Source organism: Epinephelus lanceolatus, chromosome 23, assembly GCF_041903045.1.
Source record: "Epinephelus lanceolatus isolate andai-2023 chromosome 23, ASM4190304v1, whole genome shotgun sequence".
NCBI lineage: Eukaryota > Metazoa > Chordata > Actinopteri > Perciformes > Serranidae > Epinephelus > Epinephelus lanceolatus.
The window spans coordinates 28280956-28301016 of record NC_135756.1 but is presented as its reverse complement, the minus strand read 5'-3'; the positions used below and the strand labels follow the sequence as shown (position 1 = coordinate 28301016).

The following is a 20061-nucleotide window of genomic DNA, read 5'->3' as shown; positions in this document are numbered from 1 at the left end:
TTCAGCAGCATGTTGGAATAATATAATATGTGTCATGTCAGTTATGTTTGTATATTTTTTGTCATTCAAAATGCGATAAAAATGTGTTTTTTATTTTATTTTTTTAATCAGGCATATGTTTAGACAGTCCCTGAGGAGAGCAAACACGTGGTCAGAAATCTTTGCCGTGCTTTGTGAGTGTTTGGGGGGGAGTGACTGAAGGAGCACTTGCGTGGTCTTTGCATCCTGTTTGTGAAAGTGCAAGTAAGATTATTTGCATATTTTTTAAGTGAAACTCGTAGCTGTTTGAAATGTATAGGCTTTATTTAAAAGGATTTGCATTTATAGATGCATCAAATAGGCTGTGTAGGAAGCTAATTAGCTGGCTGGTCATTATCCATTTATTCTCAGTGCAGGCCGTCTGCTGCTGCCTCTGTCCTCTTTGTCACAGAGGGGAAGCTAGCGTTAGCATAGCTTGCTATCAGACATGTTGTGTAACACGTAAAAGCGCCAAATTGCTTCTGGTGTAATAGAGATTTAATTTTGCAGCCAGAGGCTCGCAGCATCACAGTATGTTGTAGTAAGTGTGCTTGGCTCTTTAACAGCAGCGACTTGCATCAAAATAAACGTTCGGCGTGCTTCCTCTCGCTCACAAAATTTACTGAAGCCTTTAAAACGCTTTTATTGTCAGGCTGACCAGCACCATTTGTAAAAACAAATGCATAGATGTGAAAGGGAGGTGTTTTGTAGTATGAATATACTCTGAGCTGAATTTATATTTCTTACAAGAAGAGAGGCATCGTGGTTCAGCCAACATCCGGTAGTGTGATACGTGGTGCAAACATGCGTCAGTATGAGTGTTTGTGCACATTTGATTTTGTGTGTGTCTCCATAACAAAGTCTAACCTTCTGAGAGAACTGGCAAGTTTATCATTTAACTGCAAGACATTGGTCAGACTTAGAAGGGCTGCAACTAATGATTGTTTTCATCATCAAATAATCTGTTGATTAATTCCTAGATTAAACGATTAAATCGTTTGGCATTTAAAATGTTAGTAAATGGTGAAAAACGTCCATCCCAGTTTTTCAAATCCAAGGTGATGTCTTAAAATGTCGTTTTGTCAGTCCCAAACCCAAAGATATTCAGTTTGTTACGATTTAAGAAATCAGGATAATTCCATATGCGAGTCTGAAAACTGCATTTTTTGCATGAGCAATTATTAATACAATTAATCGATCATCAAAAATATTGGCGATTATTTTTCTGTCAGTCGACTAATTGAGTAGAGCAATCATTGCAGCTCATGGCTTTAGTAAACATTGGTTCCAACCCTTCGAGATGACGACTGAAAACCTCAAATATGTTGAATCGGAATAAATGCAGCTATTTTTCATTATCAGTTAATTTCTTGACTTTTTCCCTCAAACAGATGGTTAGCCTGTTAAAGGCTATTAAATTGTTTAAAAAAAAAAAAAAATTGCCCATAGCACATTCCCAGAACTAGAGGTGGTTGGGGTGGGAATCACCAGACGCCCCATGATACAATATTATCATGATAAGTCATGATACAATATTATTGCAACTTTAAACTTGTTGGGATATGCTGAGTATTGGGATAAGATATATTACAATTAATTGTGTTTATTACCTTTTTTTTTCCTTTTTTTCCAGTGGCAAATTATGTCTCCAAAGAAAAACTTTGTCAACATCAACAGTTCTATGAAATTGAGTAGTCTGTTCATCTCACTTCAGTCATTTCATTACAGCAAAGTGTATGTGGTTAACTGAAAAAGCAATTCATTAGATTATTCTAGTAGGCTACCAAAAGTTTAATTTGTATTATTAATAATATATAAAATAAAAAAATCGATACTTGGTGTCTTTGTATCGATGTGATATTGCCACACAAAAATAACGCAATACTGCGCTGTATCAATTTTTTTTTTTCCCACCACTACAAGGTGGCATCTTAAAATTGCTTGTTTTGTCTGACCACCTGTACAATGATATAAAACAAAAGCAGTTTTAGTCTTGTACGTTGTTGTAGCATTTGACACTCAGTGTCAGATGAACACGTCACTTAAATTGCTCTTCTGTTTTTCCAGCGGCGCGTGTGCTGTTGTGTGTGCGTGTCGTGTGTCTGCGAGGTGTGTTTGTACTCCGAGCGAGTTCAAGTATGAAGAGAGGCAAGAATGCAGAGGATGCAGCTGCAGATGGGGAGAATGACTCAGGCTCTGGTACTACAGCTTTCACTAATGCACAAACACATACTGATCTCTACACATTAAACAACTTTTAAATACATTTTCCTAACAAAAACATGTGCAGCCTACCACTTTTCATGACCCTATACATTTATTTCGCCTCACAGCCTCTGCAAAGAAAGCAAAGAAGCCTAAGGAACCAGAGGCCCCAGTATTGTACGATGATCCCCCCGACAAAATGACCAGCAAAGACGGACGTGACGCCAATATGAAGATCACCTCCTGGAACGTCGATGGCCTGAGGGCCTGGGTGAAAAAGAAGGGCCTGGATGTAAGTTTGCAGTAAACAAAAGCAAAGTATGCCAATATAAGTTCTGAGACTGGTTTTAAGGGTAAACACATGTGCTCTTCCTCACAGTGGGTGCGTGAGGAGGCTCCAGATATTTTGTGCCTGCAGGAAACAAAGTGTGCAGAGAAATCCCTTCCTGCTGAAATCACCTCGATGCCCGAGTACCCTCACAAGTACTGGGCCGGGTCAGATGAAAAGGAGGGTTACAGTGGTGTGGCCATGCTCTGCAAGACTGAGCCCCTCAAAGTCACCTATGGCATTGGTGAGTGGTGTCTTCTAATGATGTAATTTTAAAAATTTAACTCTGGGCCCAAAGCAGACCTAACCAAAGTTTGAACTACAGTGGTCGCTATAAAAGACAAAAATTCTAGTTTGTTTTCCGGACCAGAGGACAGAGTGGTATTTGCTGAATGAGCAGCGGCGCTAGCTAGTTCCCACCTGTCTCAGGCGGTACGCAGTGCAGAGCAGCCAAGGCTAGCTAATCAGAAGGCCAATTTGCGAATTCTAGGATAGTGAAGGAATGGCTTGCCTTACTCTGTTTCTGATTGGCTTATCCTAACATTCTAACCCTAACCCAGTCCACTCCTCTTGCTAAACCTAACCAATCCAATCAACGAAGGCAACAAGCACCAGCTAATCAGAGGGAGGGAAGGGCAGATCATTGCTTTGTCATTGTAGGACTTGCAGATTTACAACGAAGTGGAGACTAGAGGGTGGACATCGGCCGCTATGTTTCAGCATGTTGTTTTTACAAAATAAAACATTGAAATTTCACCCTCTCTAAATGGCAACACCTCTAAATGTGGTGCCAAAGCTCACCAAATCAGTGGAATGCTGGACTTGTATTTAACATCATTTTGAGTTTTTATTTTCCTAATATTAACTGCTCAGTCACTGGTTAAAGGGTTTCGAGCTATTGAAAGCAAAATTAACCAAAAATGAAATTTCTCGATCAAACAAATCAGTTATTACTTGTTAATTAGTGAGCTCTAGAGAGGCAGGTAGGCAGATTTTATCTTTAAACCAAGCCAGCTGTTACTGGTCTTTATGCTAAGATAAGCTAACCAGCTGCTAACAGTAGTGTCACATTTACTGTATAGATGATTCTCTGCACGAAAGTAAATGATATTTTTTACATATTGTTGTACACTGCGATCACGCCTTGCCGAGTTTTATGACTCTTCATTTTTAATGTGCTTGCAAACCTATAAAAACTATTTAACTGGACATGTCTTTGAATCCTGGTGAAGTAAGTGCATTTAGTTTACTAAACCTCTTCAACCAATGCTCTAGGTAAAGAAGAGCATGACAAGGAGGGCCGAGTCATCACTGCAGAGTTCCCCAACTTCTTCCTGGTGACCACCTATGTGCCAAACGCCGGCAGGGGCCTTGTGCGCCTAGATTACCGCAAAACCTGGGACGTGGACTTCCGGGCGTACCTGAGCGAGCTGGACATGCAGAAGCCCCTGGTGCTGTGCGGTGACCTGAACGTGGCACACCAGGAGATCGACCTGAAGAACCCCAAAGGGAACAAGAAAAGCGCAGGCTTCACCCCCGAGGAGCGCGAGGGCTTCAGCCAGCTGCTGGAGTCCGGTTTCACCGACAGCTTCCGCGAGCTGTACCCGGAGCAGACCAACGCCTACACCTTCTGGACCTACATGATGAACTCCCGCGCAAAGAACGTGGGCTGGAGGCTCGATTACTTTCTGCTGTCGTCCAGCCTGGTGCCAGGTCTGTGCGACAGCAAGATTCGCAACAAGGCCTTGGGAAGCGACCATTGCCCCATCACTCTGCACATAGCTGTGTAGGTCAATGTCTGAGCAGCCTAAACTGTTTCTGTAGTACTTCCGTTCCAACTTGGCAAATATGTATGCCAGTGTGTGTGTGTGTGTGTGTGTGTGTGTGTGTGTATATGTGTGTTAGAGTGAGGCATTCCCTATTTGGGCTGAAACAAGTGCTGCCCAAACTCTATCTCTCAGTAGTCTCTGCTGTAACTTAGTTGTCTAGTACTTTTAACTTTTTCACATGAAATGTTGATAATACGACTCCACAGCAAAAGTCATAATGCCCATAAATCCTCTCCACACAATTGAAGTTTGTCAGTAATCCCGGTGATGTTCACCTGTCCTCAACTGTTCTGTAAAGATGCAACACTAAATACTCAAAGATGTCTAAGCTGATTTTCAACAATGACCCGTGACTGGCTGTGGAACTGCGCCACAGTGTGGCTCCTGTCTGTACTACTGCTGACCCGAGACGAGCCTCCATGCCACAGAGCCTGCAGTATGTTTTTGTTACTGTCCAAAACTTAACAGCTGCTGTTAAGAAAATGCAACTTGTTCTAGCACGAAAAAAAGTTTTAAGCCTCTTTTCCAAAGCAGTGTTGAATTTTCTGTTGTAAAACAAACCCACAATAAAGACTGAATTTATGTAAAACCTTGTGTTCATTATTTGAAGGTGGAGTTGAGATGATCACAGTGGATCTGAAAAACACATTCCTCTGCACAGTGTGTTTTAATCGCAACAGAACCTGAAAATCGAATGCATACAGTTTAATGGAAAACATTCGACATGAACTTATTCCTGCTAGAACAAGATTCTAAACTAGATGAACTTCTTTGCAGTTGCATAGGAGATAAATTCACAACAGTCCATCTACAGTTGTTTCTCCCATTTTTAACTAGTCTCATACCCCTTGAAGTTACAAAGTATTTATCTCCAGAGCAATAAATTAAAGGTATACTATGCAGGAATTATATGTTAGTAATTGTAACTCCAGAGTCACTCATGGAACGAGCTTTGCATTTAAATTCACAGCAACACACTTCTAGAGGGTCAAAAGTCATGACTGAGAAATTTACTTTTGTTTAACTCTAATTATTGTACGACTGACCTGAAATTTTTGAGGCTTCAATCGTTGCCATGGAAATCAACATCCAAATCAGTATTTGAATGCTCTTTTTCTACAACATTTGCTCAAAAACCCAAAATAGTCCATGAATTACCGAACAGCAATCCAACAAAATTCATCACTCATCTATATTTATTCTTAGTTATTCTCAGAGAAGGACATTCAAACTTAGTGACTGGCCTAGTTTTGTGACTAACACATAGCCTGTGACAGGCTTACAGATTCTCTAGCTAGATGTCAATTAAGTCAAGCACCTGGAATAGTTTCAAAATTTACAAAGACGAGACTCAATACTGGTATTCTGGACAGCCGTGATGACGTTGTTTTTTTGGGGGGAAAATTCTGCATAGTGTACCTTTAAAGTCTATTTTAACTTCATGATATGTGTTCGTTGATGCATCTTCAGATTATATGACTGCCTGAATCCCTTCCCACATTCTACACAAAGGTAAGGTTTCTCCCCTGAATGTGTTCGCTGGTGTCTCTTCAGACGGTTGGCACTGAGGAAGCTCTTGTCGCACTCGGTGCAAGAGTATGGCCGGACTCCTGTGTGGTATCGCAAGTGGATGGTCAGGTAGCAGGACTGAGTGAATCTCTTACCACAGTGGGGGCACTGGAAGGGCTTGTGGCCCGTGTGGAAACGCTCGTGCTTTAGAAGCTCGGCATGGGAAAAGAAGCCCTTCCCACAGTCAGAGCAGAGGTACGGCCTCTCGCCTGAATGAGTCAGCTCGTGTCTGATCAAAGTCGCCTTATAGACAAAGTTCTTGTCGCACTGTGAGCAGCTGAAAACGTTTTCCCTTGTGTGGCAGCGCTCGTGCTTCTTCATGTTACGTTCCCTCTTGAAGCTCTTACCGCAGAAGGAACACATGAAGGGCTTCTCCTCTGAGTGGATCTTCATGTGGCTCAGTAAACCCCCCTTGTAGAGAAATCCCTTGCCGCACTGTGTACATATGTGCGGCCGCTCCTTTTGATGGATGCGCTGATGTGCAGTGAGAGCTGCCCGGTAGGCGAAGCTCTTTCCGCAGTTGCAGGTGTGCACTCGTTCTTCCTGGTGAGTCTGGAGGTGCCTGTTGAGGTAGCTGGCACAGTTGAAGCCAAGGTCACAGTGAGGGCATTTGTAAGAACGCTCCACCTTGTCAGCATCCTCGCTGTGGGTCTTGAGGTGTCTCACCAGTGCAGACTTCCAGGCAAACGAACGGCCACACTCTGAACACAGGTACTCGCCGTTCTCCATGTGGGTGCTCTTATGCTCCCTCTGAGCCACCACGGATTTGAAGAACTCGCCACAGATCAGGCACTCGTACTTGCGCCCAGACTTGTGCGTATGCTTGTGCCTCTCCAAGGACTGTTTGAAGGAGAACCGCCGCCCGCACTGAGAACACAAGAAGGGCTGCTCGCCAGTGTGGATGCGCTGGTGGGCTTTTAGTAAAGATTGGAACTTAAAGCTCTTCTCACAGTCTGGACAACTAAAGCGTCCCTCTTCCTCAGCAAGGGGCTGAGAGGACAGCTCGTCATCCTCCATCTCAACTGAGTGGACCTTGTCAATGTGCTGCTGGACGTATGCCTCTTCTGAGTGGTGGAAGAAGCACTTAGGACAGGAGAAAGCAGCTGACGAGCCATCTGCTACAGAACCTAATGGGGAAAAAAAAACATTATTAGAGACTGGAGCAAGAAATTAAAATTGTGCTAAAAAATGGTACAAATTGCATGCTTGTATTTTGGACTTTCTTTTTTTAAGTACTATTAAAGGATTTTCAGTAACCTTGCAAAGTTGCGAATTAATGATTACCTCGTAACAATTAAAATTAAATTACTCTGAAAGAAGTTGGACATTTTCATTGGAAATTAAGTTTAAAAAATTGTATGCTGACGTGTAGTTATTTCAATATACTAAAATTGCCGCCTCGCTGTTCTATGTCTCTGCGCAGCAGTTAAGTTGCGATTAGTTTACATCCATGTCTGTGAAAATATGGATGCTTCACGCACGTCTTCCACCTGGCAGCACAGAAGATCTACACAATCAGCAAAGTTTTAGGGCAGGCAGGCATTAGCATGCATGATTTTTTGAGTTTTGGCCCAAAACATTTTGTAAGGTCACAGTGACCTTGGCCTTTGAACTTCAACCACCAAATTTTAATCACTTGGACAGTTTGTGCCCAATTTGAGGAAATTCCCTCAAGGCGTTCTTGAGATATCACACCCATGAGAATGAAACTGATGAGGTCACAGTGACCTTGACCTCTGACCACCAAATTCTAATCTGTTTATCTTTTAGTCCAAGTGGACAGTTTGTGCCAAATTTGAAGACATTTCCTCAAGGTGTTCTTGAGATATCACATTCACAAGCATGAAGCAGAGGCAAGGTCCCAGTGGGCTTGACCTTTGACCACCAAAATCTAATCAGTTCATCATGGAGCCCAAGTCGATGTTGTGTACCAAATGTGAAAAAATTGCCTTGTTGTTTTTGTGGACGTTTGTGCCAAAATCCCTCAATGCGTTCTTGAGATGTCACGAGTATGGGACGCACGGATGAATGGACGGACAACCCAAAAACATAATGCTGCATATCAAATCATTTAAAGATGTACAGGCCCAGCTTAGCAATTACTTATTTTAAGGTTAGGGTTTACTTTTGAGTTTTTACTACCTTGATGTTAATATTGAGAACATTATTGTTATTACAGGTTTTTGACTTGGTAATTACTTCATCTTTAGCATCAGACTTCATTTGTTTACATTAGTTTACCTATATTTCATAGACAATCTCCATCTTTTTCTTTTGTTTGCAATTCAATTTTAGTTTAGTTTATAAATCAGTGGGGAATTATTATTTAATTACTAACCTGTAATATACAGGGTACATGATTTAAGCTGCTTTGATTTTTCGTAATGTGTTTAAGTTCTCTTATCTTTCTGGTTGTGTATTTGTGGTGAAAAAGATCAAAATTTCTAGAAGTGAACTCACTCTCATCACTGTCCTTTGATGAGACCATGGGTGAACCATAAGAGTGCTCTGAACTGTTGAAGAGAAAGGAGAAACAAACATGAGGGGCTTGATTTGCCAGATGTCTATCCACGGCTGCCATATATTCAAATGAACATAGAATAGTACATTATTTTCTGTGTACTAAACAGTAATAAAAACAGAATAATAAAAACAGAAATGAAGGAAACCATTTGTGAGACAAGAATGAGGACAGATGGTTTTACCAGTTGAAGGGAAAAGGCTTCAGCTCTGGAGGGTTGGCCTTGGTGATCTCCTTCTTTCTTTTAGTGGCCATGCACTTCTGTAAATTTATCACCTGGATCTTCATGGTAGGTTTGCGTTTGCGTCCACTTGTGCGGACCTTCACTAAGGAAATTACTTCATTGTCTAGTTCAGGTACTGTGCTTTCTGGCTCAGAGGTGGGTCGCTCACTGTTCTCAATCTCTGTGTTCTCTGAATCATGATCGCCATTATCATCCGCCTGCGGCTGACTGTCAGGCTCAGCAAGCACAACAGGAGCCTCACTGACAGTTTCATCACCTATAACGACCTCTTGCTCATCCTTATGGTCTCCTGTAGGCTTGTTTGTATCGTGATAATCAGTGTGAGTTTTTAGATGCCTCGCAAGCGCCAGCTCCCAGTTAAATTTCTTTTTGCACTGATGACATGTGTAAACGCTATCTTCCATGTGTGTTTGTTTGTGCTCCGTGCGGGCTGATAAGGAGTCAAACGTCTCCCTGCAGATAGCGCAGCTGTACTTGCGTCCAGTTTTGTGCGTGTGTCTGTGCCTGTCGAGGGACTGCCTGAAAGAGAAGCAGCGACCACAGTCATTGCACCGGTGGGGGCGCTCACCAGTGTGGATGACCCTGTGGGCGATTAGCGAAGATGCAAACTTAAATTTCTTTTCACAGTCTGGGCAGTCATGAGGTCCCACTGAGACTTTTTGGTGGGAGGACACTATATCATCCTTCTTCACCTCCTGATGGATGATGTTTGCCAAACCACTTACAGCTTGTGTTGCTTCTTCCTCTGCTTCACCCACTTCTTCTTCCTTGGTTGTCTCATCGGGAAGCACTACCAGTGAATCTTCAACCACTGTTCCGTCAAAACAGTTTTCTTCCACCACCACCTCGATGTCGGTGCTTGCGTCTAATTCAACCTCTGTATAATCTGTCACTGTGATTATTTCAACTGCTACGCCATCCACGAATACAGTGTGTTTGTCATCGCTGAGGCCTTGCATTGGATCTAATTGGCTGGGTTGTTCTGTGGGTTTTGCCACTCGGCTGGGGGGAGCTGCAGAGAGGGAGGACAGTATGCTGTCGCCCATGCTAGAAGGTGGAACTGCAAATAAGAGGACAAGAATGACACAGATGTCATTGTCATAGAGTTCTGTCTTCAACAAGGAAAGTGACGTACAATAAATGCAGTTATGGGTAATGACTTACCATGTTGCTCTAAATGCCCGAGGTGTTTGTGGTGCTGGAGCAAATTTTTCAAGTCTGTAGGCTCAGAGACTGAATGCATACAATCCTCCACCACACAGCATTCGGCTCCAAGCCAGGAAACAGTCTGTGGGAAATGCAAGATTAAACAAATCACACCAAATCCTGTAAAATCAAAAGATTTCAACGTCATAAACAAAATAGCAAGACCTGTTTCTTTTTTTATTATTATTATCATAGTGCAGAATTTTAGAGTGGACCACTGCACCTCTTGTTGACTACACTCGCAGTTTGAGACAGATCCTAATGATTATACCGAGCATCAACAGATGTCTGACCCGGTGACGGCTCTATCCGAAACCGTGAACAGTGCTGATGAATTGATAAGAATGAATAATAATCTTTGAGACTGTTGCTTTTTTCTGTAGGTCGTGGCTATAGACCCAGGCGCAGTTCATCGCGTTAAAACAGCAACAGCTTCACTTAATCAAGCCAGTCGAATCATTTTACATGTTTAACATGTGACAGTTCGCAAAAGAGGGAACAACGGTTTGAGAGATAGGTGAGAGAAATGGCAGCATGAAGCAACTGGCTTGCTACTGTAAAGCTACAGACTGTATCTGAGACTGTTTTCTCTGCTCTAACCAAAGTAGTACAACACATCTTATCATGTTTGGACTGATTTACAGCTGTGAGCTGTTTCAGCTATATATGTTATTAAAACTGCATAGCATTACAGGCTCACTCTCATGAGGACCAACACATGTGCATGACAATGGCACCATCTCCATTTAAGTCAAGTTTCAAATTACTGGCAGGGCAGTGACAGGCTCATCTCTCTCGCTACAAAAAGAAGTAAAAAAAAGTTTCATAAAAAGAAAGAAATAGAAAAGGGGCTACTAAACACTGCTTGCACTTTTTTCTGAAAGACACACTTTTGAATTTATTTTATTCAGAAGATTCTGTCTTGTTTTCTTTTACTGAAAATGTAGGCATTAACTCCATAGTGCTTGGACAAATATTATTCATGAAAAAGATGGTTACCACTATTTGTATTCAATACAAGTGCCAAATGTCTGTATCTAAAAAAAAATATCCTATTTTGTTGATATTTGTTAAAATTGTATTCGACATAGGGGTAGGCTATCATAGTGGTTCCCTACCTTTTCCCTTGAGGGACCCCTTTTCTATCATTAAATAAACTGGCAATCCCTGATTAAGGTGGGTATTTTTTATATTATATTCAATGCATAACAATAACAGAACATATACAGAACACATGACAAACTGCACAGTTTTGTTCTATTAGTTTTTTGGTTGCTTTAACAGTGTACTTTACTAATGCAGGACCAGGCATTTGGCAAAGAGTGACTCTGTGAGTTTAGTTTGTGCTCACCGTGCCCTTATCCTGTGAGATGTTTGTAGCTTAAATAACATTCTACACTTAAAGATTAACAATTTCTTTTTTTTTTCACAGAAATGAATAAAATCCTGAGATAAGGGCCTACTGTATATTTTTTTAAAAAGTTTTCCTCCACTCCTTAAAATCAAGAAGGTCTCTCAACCCTCCATGAAGCTTTGTTGACCGCTAGTGGGGGGGTAGAACCTCCAGATTGGGACCCAGTGGGCTGCAATTTTGACATTATGAGGTTTGAACCTTTGCTGGGAGGAAATTTTAGTAACTGGAGCTCTCTGAATTTGAATTGGACACCCCTGGTGTATAGGTTACTATGTAGCATACGGCATATATCATGTGGCCATTATTGCTATATGGTATATATAAACTTTATATACCAGGCAAGAAGGGCAGACAACTAAGAGAGCAAAGATAGGAACACTTTGAGCCATACACTCCACAGAGCTGGGATTTATGTGACCAGAAAAAAAGCCACTGCTTTAAGGACAAAAGAAAAACATGTTTAGAGTTTACCAAAAGACACGTGGGAGACTCACCAAATTTAGAGAAGACGGTAATCTGGTCATGTAAGATTAAAGTTGAACTTTCGAGCCACTCTTCGATAAAGTGCAGCTCTGTGGATTGTATGGCTTAATGTGGACCTAGGGACAGATACTCCAGTCTCTCCTGTGAGCTTCCCAGCTCCTTCAGGGTTATCTTTGCTCTCTATGTTGTTTCTCTGATTAATGCCCTCCTTCCCTGATCCTTGAGTTTTGGTAGGCGGCTCTCTCTTGGTAGGTTTGTTATGTTATGGTGCTATATTTCCATTTTGTAATAATGGATTTAATGTTGCTCAGTGGGGTGTTCAAAGTTTTTATAGCCTAACACTGATCTGTACTTTCCCCAAACTTTATCCCTGACCTGTCTGGAGGGCTCCTTGGTCTTTATAGTGCCACTTGCTTGGAAGTAAACCTTGCTTAGTGGTGCTGCAGACTCTGGGGCCTTTTGGAACAGGTGTATATAAACTAAGATCATGTGACTGATTGTACAGAGGTGGACTTCATTTAACTAATTATGTGACTTCTAAAGGTAACTGATAGCACCAGGGCTTATTTAGGGGCTTCATAGCAAAGGGGGTTAATACATATGTGCACACCACTTTTCAGTTTTTTTATTTTTCAGATTCTTTTTAAAACAATTTTTTTTTCATTTCACTTCACCAATTTTGACTGTTTTGTGTGGGCCCACTACAAAAAATCCATATAAAAATCAATTTAAATTACAGGTTGTACCACAACAAAATAGGACAGTGCCCAAAGGGGTAAATACTTTTACAAGGCACCGTACATTTAACATAGTTAGTCAAGCTATAGTAAGCCTGTAGCTGGAGAAACGCTAAGAAATGATATCCCAATTCTTAGTGACAGATGCCACTATTGATTATGATATGCTGATGCTGTATGCAACTTTAAAATGATTTATCACTTCTATTTTACTGGCAAATACCACTGTCCATCGATATACAGGAAGCGTGCGACTCTTGTTTTAGTATCATACTCTATTCCACTTCTGCTCGACCAGCATATGGCACATGTAAATCATAACCACTAGAACAAGAGTGGCATACCATTAACCACTTTTCCAATTGCTACTGCTGTCTACCTGTAATGCAAGGATAATTTCTTCCCATTGCTGTATTCAGCAGTACTCAGTGAGTCATTCTTTGATGGTGAGACACTGTTACCTCTTTATAAAAAATGACACCCCTTACCTGCTCAAGGTCAGGAACTGGCAACAGCTGAGCCAGCCGACAGAGGAACTCAGAGAACAGTATTTGTAAATCACTGTCATACTGAGGTCCATACTCAACAGGAAAGACCTCCTTTGGAAGACAAAAAGAGATTGTGTTAAAACAATTTTACCACATCGCATACTACACATAATAATGTCTTTGCCTTTTTTAGATTCTACATGACTTTTTTCAGACATGTTTCCACAAATAACTGAATGTGTGCAGCTGATAATATTCATCTTAATTTAAAGTCTAACAGCGAGTAAGATTTACAGCTGGATTTGGCTCCGCAGATGTGTAAGTGATACCGACTCACCAAGAAAAAGTCTTGTCTCTCTTCAGGATCTTTCAGCAGAGTCTGGATTAACTCACGAAAGTTAACCACGACTTCCTCCTCTTCTGATTCTTTTAACTGCAATATGGGCATAAAAGTTACAAATATTACAAGTTCACTACAGGATAACAGCCTACGTGGTGATGATAACTTACATCTACCAGGGTGGGGTGCTGTGGTTTAATCTGGTCCAGATGAGACAAGACGAAGTCAAGTTCCACAGGCTGTTCACTTCGGCACAGCTCAAGAATATACTGATGAGGAGAAAAACAAATATTGCAACACAATACTCATGTGTTCACAATGCAGCTCACACATCATTAGCTGTCCTTCACTGTCTGTAATCGCCTCCATCTTACAAAAATACCACATTAGCTATGAATGCCTTGTGTCCTCCACTGGTACCCACCCTGGCTCTTAACCCCAGGTTAAGTTGCATCCTGTGCTTGTACATTAACAGCTCTGGGACCATGTCCGTCACCAAAGAGACAAACTCTGCCACTTTCCAGTAGTTCATCACATCTTGTCTCTTCAGAACCTGACACATGGAGGCTGCCGTAAGCTGGAAAGGTGGGACCAGGAGACGCAGTGATGCCAGAGGTAAAGGGTCACCTGAAAAATAGAAAAGTAGACTGAAAGTGAATGCAGCTGATCAACCTGTCCCTTTTATGCTAATTAAACTAGTCTGTACAAATATAGGGAGTCAGACTGAAGCTGTTAATGATTAAGTTATTCTCCTGAGGACATTCTGGGATTAATTTGATGATTTAATAATAATTTGTATAATTACACAACTATAAATGAAGTATAATGCCTGACAATAAACCCACGAACGTGAGGACAGTAAAAGTTAAGAGAATAGCCATGTTGCTAACCCCCAATTCTCACTCAGTATGAGGACCGTGCTTTTGTTTATTAGCTAACATTGTTGTTTTGAATGCAACCTTAACAGACACGGGGAGTGCATGTTCAATAACTTCAATGTTGCTAAACTCAGCTACACTTTTGCCACAATATTGTAGTCTGTACATGCAGTACTCGTATCCATATGATAGTATGTGTGCAAAATGATTTAGGATGCACGGTAAAACGCGTCAGGGTAACGTTACAATCCGAAGAAAAGTTATTATGCTAGTTTACTAAGCTAATTATGTTAGCTAGAGTAAAAGCACTGAAAAAGTCATCGTTTTCTAAACTGTCACTTACGCCAACTTCTCCCACAAATTTGTTTTTAATATGTCCTCCTTGTCCTAGCAAACAAACCTTTGGAGATGGCCGTAAAGACACTTGAGTCCATCTTCTCACACCGGTGATGAAAATTTGGGTAGCAGAGGTTAGCTGCTGTTAGCCAGCTAGCTAGCTACCCGGCCGGCTACAGTTGGCTAGTATTGAAAACAACTAAATGACAAAGATGGGACTGGCGTCGCTATCTCACCGAAACTACAAAACTTCTCCCCTAAATAAGAGAGCACTCTAATTTACCGCATAAAGATTGAAAACAAGCAGTTAAAGTTACATGGTGGAATTGATTTGTTTTTAGAGGCGTCTTCTTCTGTATTTTCACTGTACGGCAGGTGACTTATTTGTTGTTACCGCCACCTGCTGGAGATGGTTTGCCCCGTACTCCCAAAGCATCATAGAATACCATTTAACATAATCAGGCGAGCTGTTTCCCCGTTTCCAGCACAAATACTATGGTATATTACTCACAAAATAATGTATTTTTACTTAATTTTTGCTATCTTGGTTTCCAGTCTTCATGCCAACATAAGCTAAGGGACTGTTCTCTACTTATCAGAGGTGGTATTGGGGAAAATGTATGACGCCAACAGCACAGGAGTGAGTTCCAAATCCTGCGCGGGGGCTGGAGCCTATCCCAGCTGACATTGGGCGAGAGGCAGGGTACACCCTGGACAGGTGGTCAGACTATCGCAGGGCTGACACTTAGAGACAAACAACCATTCATGCTCACATTCACACCTATGGACAATTTAGAGTTATCAGTTAACCTATCCCCAATCTGCATGTCTTTGGACTGTGGGAGGAAGCCGGAGTGCCTGGAGAGAACCCATGATGACACGGGGAGAACATGCAAACCCCGCGCAGAAGGGCTCCCACACCCGGGATCGAACCAGCAACCCTCTTGCTGTGAGGTGACAGTGCTAACCACCACAGTTGAACTTAGAGTTTACATCCATGTCTGTGAAAACATGAGTGCTTCACACTCATCTTCCCCCAGCAGAATAGAATAGAATAGAATAGAATAGAATAGACTTTATTGTCATTGCACAATAAGTACAACGAAATTTGCTGTGTCATGCCTGAATATAAAAAAAATTAGAAAAATAGACAGTAATAAATACACAACACATTCTTGTACACAATCATCCCAAATCAATAAATATAAAAAAAATATCATAAAAAAATAACAAGCAAAGGAGGCGTATACAATCACCACAGTTTGACTCGAGGCAGCAGCCGAGAAGGGGGAGTTGCAGCCATTTTTAACTCTAGTCTGTTAATCAGCCCTAAACCTAAACTAGATTATAAGTCATTTGAAAGCCTCGTTCTTACTCTTTTACATCCGACCTGGAAAACCTCGCAGCCACTTTTATATGTTATAGTGTACCGTGCTCCTGGCCCGTATTCTGAATTTGTATCTGAATTCTCAGAGTTTTTATCCAGTTTAGTTCTTAAATCAGATAAAGTTATTATTGTAGGCGATTTTAACATTCATGTCGACGTTGATAATGACTCCCTGGCTACCGCGTTTATCTCATTATTAGACTCCATTGGCTTCAGTCAGGGTGTACATGAACCCACTCATTGTTTTAACCATACCCTCGATCTAGTTCTGACGTATGGAATTGAAATTGATAACCTAAAAGTCTTTCCACAGAATCCCTCGCTATCGGATCATTATCTGATTACTTTTGATTTCTTTTTACCCGATTACACGCCACTCAGCAACAGTTACTATACTAGATGTTTATCAGATAGTGCTGTTGCAAAATTTAAGGAAAAGATTACTCCGTCGTTAAATTCAATACCAAGTCCCTCAGTAACAGAGGTTTCCTGTATCAACTTTGATCATTTTGTCGATAGCGCCGTAGGCTCGCTGCGAACAACACTTAACTCTGTAGCTCCTCTTAAAAAGAAGTTAACAAAGCAAAGAAAGTTCGCTCCTTGGTATAACTCTCAAACCCGTAAGTTAAAACAAATATCGCGAAAATTTGAAAGGAATTGGCGATTGACCAAACTGGAAGAATCTCGTTTGATCTGGACAGACAGTCTCAAAACTTATAAGAGGGGCCTCCGCAATGCCAGAGCAAACTATTACTCAGCATTAATAGAAGAAAACAAGAACAACCCCAGGTTTCTTTTCAGCACTGTAGCCAGGCTGACTGAGAGTCAAAGCTCTATTGAGCCTTGTATTCCTTTAGCCCTTAGCAGTAATGATTTTATGAGCTTTTTTAATGACAAAATTCTAACTATTAGAGGCAAAATTCATGACCTCCTGTCCTCAGATAGTACCTATCTAACCTCAAACACAGCTGTAAGACCTAATATATATTTAGATTGCTTCTCCCCGATTTCTCTTCAAGAATTGACAGCAGTGATTTCTTCATCTAAATCATCAACGTGTCTCTTAGACCCCATCCCAACTAGGCTACTTAAGGAGGTCTTTCCTTTAGTTAACACTCATATATTAGATATGATTAATATATCCTTATTAACAGGCTATGTACCACAGTCTTTTAAGGTAGCTGTAATTAAACCGCTACTAAAAAGCCCACCCTGGATCCAGAGGTGTTAGCCAACTATAGACCAATATCTAATTTTCCCTTTATGTCAAAGATCCTTGAGAAAGTAGTTGCAGACCAGCTGTGTGATTTTCTCCATGATAATAATTTATTTGAGGAATTTCAGTCAGGATTTAGAGTGCATCATAGCACTGAGACAGCACTAGTTAAAATTACAAATGACCTTCTGATTGCTTCAGACAAAGGACTTGTCTCTGTACTTGTTTTATTAGATCTTAGTGCAGCGTTTGACACAATTGACCATCAAATTCTACTGCAGAGACTGGATCACTTAATTGGCCTAAAAGGTTCAGCACTAAGCTGGTTTAAATCTTATTTATCTGATCGTTTTCAGTTTGTTGACGTTCATAATGAATCATCCTTACGCACCAAAGTTTGTTTTGGCGTTCCGCAAGGTTCTGTGCTCGGACCAATCCTATTTACTCTATATATGCTTCCTTTAGGTAACATCATTAGAAATCACTCTATAAATTTCCATTGTTATGCGGATGATACTCAGTTGTATTTATCGATGAAGCCAGAAGAAAGTAATCAATTAACTAAACTCCATAACTGCCTTAAAGACATAAAAACTTGGATGAGCACCAATTTCCTGATGTTAAATTCAGACAAAACTGAAGTTATTGTTCTTGGCCCCAAACAACTCAGAGACTCTTTATCTCATGACATAGTTTCTCTATATGGCATTGCTCTGGCCTCTAGCACTACCGTAAGAAACCTCGGAGTAACATTTGATCAAGATTTGTCTTTTAATTCTCATTTAAAACAAACCTCACGGACTGCATTTTTTCATCTGCGTAATATTGCGAAAATTAGGCCTATCCTGACCCGAAAAGATGCAGAAAAATTGGTCCACGCTTTTGTTACCTCTAGGCTGGATTACTGTAACTCTCTATTATCAGGTAGCTCTAGTAAGTCCTTAAAAACTCTCCAGCTAATTCAGAATGCAGCAGCATGTGTACTAACAGGAACTAAGAAACGAGATCATATTTCTCCTGTTTTAGCTTCTCTGCACTGGCTCCCTGTAAAATCCAGAATTGAATTTAAAATCCTACTGTTAACTTATAAAGCTCTAAATGGTCAAGCTCCATCATATCTTAGAGAGCTCATAGTGCCTTATTATCCCACCAGAACACTGCGCTCTGAGAACACAGGGTTACTCGTGGTCCCTAAAGTCTCCAAAAGTAGATCAGGAGCCAGAGCCTTCAGCTATCAGGCTCCTCTCCTGTGGAATCATCTTCCTGTTACGGTCCGGGAGGCAGACACCGTCTCCACATTTAAGACTAGACTTAAGACTTTCCTCTTTGATAAAGCTTATAGTTAGGGCTGGCTCAGGCTTGCCCTGTACCAGCCCCTAGTTAGGCTGACTTAGGCCTAGTCTGCCGGAGGACCCCCCTATAATACACCGGGCACCTTCTCTCCTTCTCTCTCTCTCTCTCGTATTCTATTACTGCATCTTGCTAACTCGGCCATTCTGGATGTCACTAACTCGGCTTCTTCTCCGGAGCCTTTGTGCTCCACTGTCTCTCAGATTAACTCATATCACAGCGGTGCCTGGACAGCGTGATGTGTGTGGTTGTGCTGCTGCCGTGGTCCTGCCAGATGCCTCCTGCTGCTGCTGCCATCATTAGTCATTAGTCATACTTCTACTGTTATTATACACATATGACTATTGTCACACATGTATACTGCCAGATATTAATACATACTTTCAACATATTGTACCACAGTAGCCAGAACTATAACTATAATATTATTACTTTCAATAATGTTGTTGTAAGCTACTGTCATTACCTGCATCTCTCTCTCTCACTCTCTCTGTCTCATTGTGTCATGCGGATTACTGTTAATTTATTATGCTGATCTGTTCTGTACGACATCTATTGCACGTCTGTCCGTCCTGGAAGAGGGATCCCTCCTCAGTTGCTCTTCCTGAGGTTTCTACCGTTTTTTTCCCCGTTAAAGGGGTTTTTTTGGTGAGTTTTTCCTTATCCGCTGCGAGGGTCATAAGGACAGAGGGATGTCGTATGCTGTAAAGCCCTGTGAGGCAAATTGTGATTTGTGATATTGGGCTTTATAAATAAAATTGATTGATTGAATTGAAAATTGAGTTTCAAGGTGGGCACCCAAGATAAGTGTCTCTGACCAAATATCTTCCCTTTTTTTCCTAAAATATAATGTTGAGTAGTGGTCAGAAAAGTGTTTTTGTAGGACATTATGATGTCACAGTGAAGGTGACCTTTGGCTATTTGGATATAAAATGTAATCACTTGTGTGAAATAAAGTAGTGAATGAATTTATGGCCAAAAATATATTTTGTGAAGTCAGTGACCTTGATCTCTGAGCTAATCAGAGCAATCTTGTGTTCATGAGGACAGGGTAAGACACTGTAGAGCAGACTGGACCCTGACCAAATCTGTGCACATGCTAACAGAGGAGAAGTAAATGTTCACAGATCTGGTTATATGAGTAACAGGAAGCAGCAGTTTATGTATCGGAAAGCCCCTCTTAATGTGAGTGTACAGGAATGCTTGTGGGAGTGTCACATACTTGTGAACTGATACTGCTTGATCGTCAGACACTATAAATTGTCATGCTGTAGAAACTCTAGCTTTCTCATGAGTAAACCCTCAAATGCCCACTTCTATGTATTTTAAGTCTCTTTATTCTACAATGTAACTGGCGATAAGGATGGTATTGGTTGTGGAAGCAAGATGCTTGCTGCATCTCTTCACTCTGTGTGAGGAGCACATTAAGAATTAAAGATCAAAAGATCTCTTTATTCCAGATAATAATATCTGTATCACAGTGGCGGCTGCTGGTCTTTCAAGGAGGGGAAG

General features: G+C 41.1%; 2 protein-coding genes across 4 annotated transcripts in view; one reads left to right on the top strand and one right to left on the bottom strand.

Annotated features, from left to right (window-relative positions):
- Positions 1 to 135: 135 nt before the first annotated feature.
- Positions 136 to 4969, top strand: apex1 (APEX nuclease (multifunctional DNA repair enzyme) 1). Its single transcript, XM_033614967.2, has 5 exons — positions 136 to 243; positions 2086 to 2217; positions 2352 to 2515; positions 2603 to 2795; positions 3827 to 4969. Exons 2-5 carry the CDS (start codon positions 2157 to 2159, stop codon positions 4339 to 4341), a joined length of 933 nt encoding a protein of 310 aa, XP_033470858.1. The 5' UTR covers positions 136 to 243; positions 2086 to 2156; the 3' UTR covers positions 4342 to 4969.
- Positions 4970 to 5028: 59 nt separating this feature from the next.
- Positions 5029 to 20061, bottom strand: part of LOC117249357 (uncharacterized) — a 48832-nt gene continuing 33799 nt past the window's right edge. Inside the window, exons 1-9 of one of the 3 annotated variants that reach the window (XM_078165221.1) lie at positions 14661 to 14978; positions 13807 to 14009; positions 13553 to 13651; positions 13380 to 13475; positions 13043 to 13153; positions 9879 to 10002; positions 8655 to 9774; positions 8410 to 8465; positions 5029 to 7076 (exon numbers count right to left, since the gene is read on the bottom strand). In XM_078165221.1, coding sequence (XP_078021347.1) covers positions 5809 to 7076; positions 8410 to 8465; positions 8655 to 9774; positions 9879 to 10002; positions 13043 to 13153; positions 13380 to 13475; positions 13553 to 13651; positions 13807 to 14009; positions 14661 to 14694 — 3111 coding nt within the window. In that variant the 5' untranslated portion in view covers positions 14695 to 14978 and the 3' untranslated portion in view covers positions 5029 to 5808. Of the gene's footprint in view, positions 7077 to 8409; positions 8466 to 8654; positions 9775 to 9878; positions 10003 to 13042; positions 13154 to 13379; positions 13476 to 13552; positions 13652 to 13806; positions 14010 to 14660; positions 14979 to 20061 lie in introns of those variants that run through there. The other 2 variants (XM_033614966.2, XM_078165222.1) reach the window with 2 other exon arrangements.